At 43.4% G+C, this 6,918-nt stretch overlaps 1 protein-coding gene across 1 annotated transcript; it reads right to left on the bottom strand.

Moving 5' to 3' along the window:
* Positions 1-854: 854 nt before the first annotated feature.
* On the bottom strand, positions 855-3,730 carry TEX43 (testis expressed 43). The gene is made up of 3 exons (XM_045087101.1): positions 3,455-3,730; positions 2,830-2,938; positions 855-1,223 (listed from the first exon to the last, which is right to left on the bottom strand). The coding sequence occupies exons 1-3, from the start codon at positions 3,538-3,540 to the stop codon at positions 1,014-1,016; spliced, it is 405 nt and encodes a 134-aa protein (XP_044943036.1). The 5' UTR covers positions 3,541-3,730; the 3' UTR covers positions 855-1,013.
* Between the last annotated feature and the right edge of the window lie 3,188 nt (positions 3,731-6,918).

The raw sequence follows: 6,918 nt of genomic DNA, 5'->3' as shown, positions 1-6,918 counted from the left end.
GGAGCTGGAGCCAGCCTGGCGCACCCTCTCCCACTGACGCCTCCGGCATTCAATTCTTTGGGGCATATACCTAGAAGAGGAATTGCTGAATCATAAGGTAATTCTATGTTTAATGGCTTGAGAAAGTACTACACCCTTTTCCACAGTGGTGTACCGTTTTGCATATGGTCATTTTAGGTTAAATGATGCTCATCCGTTCTTTGCTACAGGAAATTGATCCTTGGATACATTGAACCAATACAAAAAAATACACTTCAGCTGAAATGGTGTTGTGGATTTTGGAGGTATCTGCCAAATACTTCAAGTTACCATGTGGAAGAGTTGCCAGGACCCACAGCCTTGGTGGGGGGAGGTGTTGGTTGAGGCAGGGCAGAAAGATGGTGTTGGAAAAAGCAGAAAACCAGCAGAAATAATTCCACATCCTGCCCCTCTTTCTCGGTGTGGATCCTCTGACCCTGGGTTTTGGAGGCGATGAACAACAAAGGAGTGAGGAGGAGGAGCAGCACAGTGAGGGTAGATGGTTGGACTGGATCCATCAGTTAAATGGAGTGAAATTAATTTCAGTGAGAGTTTGCCTTGCCCCCCCCCCCGCTTCATCTCCAATGTTCTCAGAGCCTGTTTGCTTTCAGAAACTTTTTTTTTTTTTAAAGATTTTATTTATTTATTTGACAGACAGAGATCACAAGTAGGCAGAGAGACAGGCAGAGAGAGAGGGAAGCAGGCTCCCTGCTCAACAGAGAGCCCGATGCGGGGCTCAATCCCAGGACCCTGGGATCATGACCTGAGCTGAAGGCAGAGGCTTTAAGCCCCTGAGCCACCCAGGCGCCCCCAGAACTTTTATAATGGATGAAGAGTACAGAAACTTTTATAATGGATGAAGAGTACAACTGACTTTTATTTTAGCCTTTAAAAAAGGTGAATCTGTAGGTGAAATACAATTGTGCAACAGGCTTAGATTTGTGGGGAGAAAAGAGATTGGGGTTGAAATACTCTGATACTTTATTTTTCCATTCTTAGACCAGTCTCCTCCTGAAGCCGTGGGAGATCACAGTGCTTTGGTATCTGGAGAGCGGGGAATGCAGAGGCATATCTGCAATTTTTATTTCTGGTGGGCCTTTCTTCAAGACAACTGCCCGATCTTCCCCATGGCAGAGCCTTTCACTGTGATTCAAAAACAAAGTGTCTTCTAGAGGACCAGCGTGGATCCCACATACTTCTGCGTGCTAAGGGTGGAAAAAAAAAATCCCACTTTAAATCACGCCAAACAGCACTGGATTAGGGGAAGATGGAGATTCCCCAATAGTTTTTCCTAACTACCCCTGTTGAGAAGGAAGGTCTGGGGTGCCCAGGTGGCTCAGTCAGTTAAGCACCCGACTCTTGGTTTTCAGCTCAGGTCATGGGCGCAGGGTCTTGTGGTTCAGCCCCGTGATGAGTTCTCCACTTAGCTCACACTGTGGAGTCTGCTTGTCCTTCTCCCTCCGCTGCATCCCCTGAGCACATGTGCTCTTTATCTCTCTCTCAAATAAATAGGTAGATAAATAAAATCTTTTAAAAAGGAAAAATCGGGGCGCCTGGGTGGCTCAGTGGGTTAAGCCGCTGCCTTCAGCTCAGGTCATGATCTCAGGGTCCTGGGATCAAGTCCCGCATCCGGCTCTCTGCTCGGCAGGGAGCCTGCTTCCCTCTCTCTCTCTGCCTGCCTCTCCATCTACTTGTGATTTCTCTCTGTCAAATAAATAAATAAAATCTTTAAAAAAAATAAATAAAAAAAAAAAAAGGAAAAATCTAGTGGATAGAGCATTATAACATCCCTTTTTAATTTTTATTTTATTCTTGTTTAGATTTTTGTTTATTGTTTATTTGAGAGAGAGAGAGAGCACAAGCAGGAGAGGGAAGAGGCAGAAGGAGAGGGAGAAGCAGGCAGCCCCATGCAGGGCTCGATCCAAGGACCCTGGGATCATGACCTGAGCCGAAAGCAGATGCTTAACCCACTGAGCCACCCAGGTGCTCCTATTCTACTTTTTTTTTTTTTTTTTTAAGATTTTATTTATTGTATGGGAGAGAGATCTTATGGGAGGAGGGCAGAGGGAGAGAGATTCCCAAGTGACTACACTGAGCAGGGAGCCTGATGCGGGGCTCGATCTCAGGACCCTGGGATCATGCCCTGAGCTGAAGGCAGATGCTTAACCCACTGAGCCACCCAGGTGCCCCTAAGTTAATTCTTAATTGCAGGTTGCCATTATGTGAGAAAGGTAGACAAAGAGTTCTGAAATCTTTGGGTATATCTTTTTTAAGTTCATCTTTGGGCTCAAATATTTGAATAGATGTTGCTATTTAACTCTTCCTTGCAAGTTTATGTGAAAATGCATCAACTAGTTTATAGTTTTTGTCAGACAATTGAATGGTGGTTACCAGGGCCTAGAGAGAGGGTGAAATGGGGAGACATAGGTCAAAGGGCACACACTTTCAGTTATAAGACCAAATTCTAAAGCTGTCATATTCAACCTAGTAACTATAGTTAATAATACAGTATTGTATACTCAAAAGTTGCAGAGAGTAAATCTTAAGCTCACAGGAAGAAAAAATGAATTAACACTGTGAGGGGATGAATGTGTTAATTATCTTGAACCTGGTAACTTCTACAGTGTGTACGCTTATCAAAGTTATCACATTGTCCACTTTAAATACATACATTTATTATACCCAATAAAGCTGGAAAAAATAAATATAAATTTAACCATAGCTTTTGTATTGTTACATTTTATTCATAGATATGTTAAACTAGACTATTTAACTATGAGTTTTTCATTATGAACATGTATAGGAAAATACCTTCAGATTCACATTCCTGAATTTCATGTTTTCTTTCCAAGGCATAACATAATGTCTTGGGATCATCCCTTGCTTTAATGAAAACCGTGGCAAATGAACTTCATTACACCTGAAGATTAGGAAGGCAGGAAGAAAGGATATCTGGTGAGTTTAATATAATTGTTTTAGCATTATTCATGTGCTGTGTCTATGATGTTGGGTTTTCCCCCTCCCCCAGCTGCAGAACAGAGAGCTATGGCATTGTTTGAGGGTCATCTAATTATGAACCCATCAAAACTCCAAGTATCACCAAGATCAAGAATCGGGCCTGGATATCTGCACCTTCGACTGCATGCTGACCTTTACAACTTGCTTGCAGTGTTCATTTAAGCTGATACTAAGGAAGAATGCAGCACACCCTGATTTGGCCAGGCCCACCCATGGCCTAAAGAAGTCTCTGACCAGCCACAAACAGCTTCCGAATTTAGTACCTGCTTTATACTCTGGGCAGACTTGCTTTCCCTGCCCACCCATTGTTTCCCTCTAGAACATCAAGCACAAAATGTTTATCCTCATCCGTGTGGCTCCCAGAGGGCAAACAAAACAAAACACAAAACCCCCAAACCCAGAACCCTTAAGTCCTCACTTATTAGAAGGCTTGTATGAACTCTCTTCACAGCAACTGTTGGCAAGCTTAGGTAAGATAGGACAAGTGTCTTTCCCTGAAGCCATCACTGCCAGTAGGGACAGACTCTCTTCTAGAACTTCACTGACTCACTCCTCTAATTATGATGACATTGTTGCCACAGACAGAACACTGTCTTGCTAACTTCATAGCAACCCAGAGCAGTTACATTAGCAGGTGATTAAGAACCTAGGGCTTAGGGGTGTCTGGTGGGCTCAGTCAGTCAAGCATCTGCCTTTGGCTGAAGTCATGATCCTGGGGTTCTGGGATGGAGCCCCACATTGGGCTCTCTGCTTGGCAGGGAGACTGCTTCTTCCTCTCCCTCTGCCTGCTGCTCCCCCTGCTTGTGTACATGCTCATTCTCTGTCAAATAAATAATAAAATCTTTTTTTTAAAAAATGTAGAGCTTAAAGGGTGCCTGGCTGGCTCAGTTGAAAGAGTGCATGATTCTTGATCTTGGGGTCATGTGGGCTGTAGAGATTAAATAAAAGTTAAAAGCATATTTTTAAAAAAAATGTGAAGCTTAAAAGCTATTTTTTGTGTATTTTTTTTCAGTACCCCAGGACTAAAATATCATTTTTTTTTTTAAGATTTTTATTTATTTGACAAGCAGAGATCACAAGTAGGCAGAGAGGCAGGCAGAGAGAGGGGAGGAAGCAGGCTCCCTGCGGAGCAGAGAGCCCGATGCATGATCCCAGGACCCTAGGATCATGACCTGAGCTGAAGGCAGAGGCTTTAACCCACTGAATCCCCCAGGCGCCCCTAAAACATCATTCTTATCATGAACAATTAAGATGAGAATGCTTGTGGACATGTTACAAATTTGACACAAACATACTAGATAACATTTTGGACTATGCAATTATTCACAAAGTAGCCCTTCATATAAACACTCTGTACTTGTCCTTGGCTAATTGTCCTATTTATATACTGCACATGGTGGATATGTCTCATTTATGTTTCACCACCTATTGCTTAGACACACCTTTAAGAGTGGAAATTAAATATATTTGAACCTAAAACCAATCCAACCCCTTCTACGCCCTAGGATTTGAGTAATAATTCAGAGTATTTGAGATTATAAAAACTCATTTTAATACAGGGAGTGTGTCTTTACAAGTGAGAATGACACATCACCATGAGAGGTGGAGGGGTATTAGTGTCAATGCCATAGGCACCAAGTACAAAAAAGTTAGGCTGAGCAGCAAATATTACTGCCAAATGCCGTTTGGTGAGAGTATTAACTGAATATATACCTAACAAAAGTTTGAAGAGACATTTGTTTCCTTTTTTTTTTTTTTTTTAAGTAATCTCTCTCCCAACGTGGGGCTTGAACTCATGAATCTGGGGAGCAAGAGTTGCCGTGCTCTACCAAGTAGGTCTGCCAGGTGTCCCTGGATAGAGATTTCTAGATTTAGATGAGCAGAAAGGTTTACAGAAAAATTTTAATAGATAAAAATGTAAAGAACCTTAAAAACTGAAGTGCTGGGCGCCTGGGTGGCTCAGTGGGTTAAGCCGCTGCCTTTGGCTCAGGTCATGATCTCAGGGTCCTGGGATCGAGTCCTGCATCGGGCTCTCTGCTCAGCAGGGAGCCTGCTTCCCTCTCTCTCTCTCTCTGCCTGCCTCTCCATCTACTTGTGATTTCTCTCTGTCAAATAAATAAATAAAATCTTTAAAAAAACAAACAAACAAACAAAAAACTGAAGTGCTAGGGAGGACTCTAGGCTCTGGCCTGTGCCACATTAGGACTCTCACTCCTTTCAGACCAGGTTATCTTGCTTCTGGAGCATGTCTTGGAGCAGAAGACTGTGAACTCCCAAACTCTGCAAAGTCTTGAGAGGACACACCACCTTCCCCAGCAGGATGTAGAGGTCCATCAGCAGTCATGTGAAGCATTTTTAGGCAAAAAATATAGAAAAATGTTCAGAGATGTGGAGAAAATCCTTCAGGGGATGTGGCCATGGGAACACAGCTCTATGGGGAGCTGATGGTGAGTGAGGATGAAGGCAGCCAGGTCACCCACAAGTGCTTTGAGTTGACTAAGGAGTGGATGGGTAGATCCTCAGTAGAGGGAGTGGCCAAGATTTTTTTTTTTTTTTTAAAGATTTGATTTATTTATTTAACAAACAGAGATCATAAGCAGGCAGAGAGGCAGGAAGAGAGGAAGGGAAGCAGGCTCCCCATTGAGCAGAGAGCCTGACTCTGGGCTTGATCCTAGAACCCTGGGATCATGACCTGAGCTGAAGGCAGAGGCTTTAACCCACTGAGTCTCCCAGGCGCCCTCAAGATGCTATTTTAAAGAGGAAACCTCCCAGTGAGATTCTTTTTCATACATCTACTCCTAGCCCTGGTGGGCCTAGATGTTGAAGACAGGATAATGGGGCAGCTAAAGCCATCAGACAATAGAAGTATCCAGGTCTCGGTGCTTGTTTTTCCAGACTGCTCTCGGTGAAGCTCATGGGGCTCCAGGAGGTGTCTCTGCTCCCTACCTTGGCATTGCCACCTCAAGATACTGACCCTGAATTGGATCTCTTCTGTGAGGTTTAAGGCAGTTCTTTCATTCATAATTAAAGCCATCTGGGAGACATCGAAAATCCCGTGGAACATTTGGCATCGATCCCCGCAACATATGCCTGCAAGAGGTGCCGCTCTGCAGAATTATTTTGATGGATGTTTGTTATTTAGATATTTTCAAAACTTGAGTACCTGTCAATAGAAGTGCAGGATAAGCATCCAAGATATATTGATAATAAAATGTAATGGATTACTAAGAAGCAAAATAAAACACCTCAAGTGTTGGTTTCTATTTAACATTGGGAAGTAATCCTAATGTAATCCAGAAATCCATGGTTTCCGAAGTAGTAAGGCAACAACTACTGGTGAAAATGAACTAGGGGGCAGTGGGTGGCTCAGTCTGTTAAGTGTCTTCCTTCGGCCCAGGTCATGATTCCAGGGTCCTGGGATCCAGCCCCACGTTGGGCTTCCTGCTGAGCAGGCAGTCTGCTTCTGCCTCTCCCTCTGCCCTTCCACTCCTGCTCTCACACTTGTGCTCACTCTCTCCCCAATAAATAGATAAAATCTTAAAAAGAAAAGGAACCGGGATGGACTATTTAGTGAAGATGAAGTAACCTCATATGTTAATGACCTTCAAAAACCTTAACTTTCACTAGAAAATTTAATAGTTACACAAATGTATGGCATTTAAGGTGCCAGTTAGCGGCACCTGGGTGGCTCAGTCAGTTAAGCATCTGCTCAGGTCATGATCTCAGGGTCCTGAAATCAGTCCCACTTCAAGTTCCCCACTTAGTGGGGCATCTGCTTCTCCTCTCTCTGTCTCCCCCTCACCTGCATGCCCCTGTTTATGCTCTCTTATTCTCTCGATCAATAAAATCATTAAAAAAAAAACACACACACACACCAAAGCA

Source organism: Mustela putorius, unplaced genomic scaffold (assembly GCF_011764305.1).
Source record: "Mustela putorius furo isolate JIRA1106 unplaced genomic scaffold, ASM1176430v1.1 tig00001059_pilon_pilon_pilon, whole genome shotgun sequence".
NCBI classification, from domain to species: domain Eukaryota; kingdom Metazoa; phylum Chordata; class Mammalia; order Carnivora; family Mustelidae; genus Mustela; species Mustela putorius.
This window is presented reverse-complemented; position numbering and strand designations above follow the sequence as displayed.

Excerpts from the sequence above, each read along its gene's own strand:
- TEX43 (XM_045087101.1), bottom strand. The coding sequence starts at position 3,540 with ATGGCTTCAGGGAAAGACACTTGTCCTATCTTACCTAAGCTTGCCAAC. Across the intron at positions 2,939-3,454 it reads TCATACAAGCCTTCTAATAA|GTGTAATGAAGTTCATTTGC; the intron begins GTGAGGACTTAA and ends CCTAATCTTCAG. Across the intron at positions 1,224-2,829 it reads TCAGGAATGTGAATCTGAAG|CACGCAGAAGTATGTGGGAT; the intron begins GTATTTTCCTAT and ends TTCCACCCTTAG.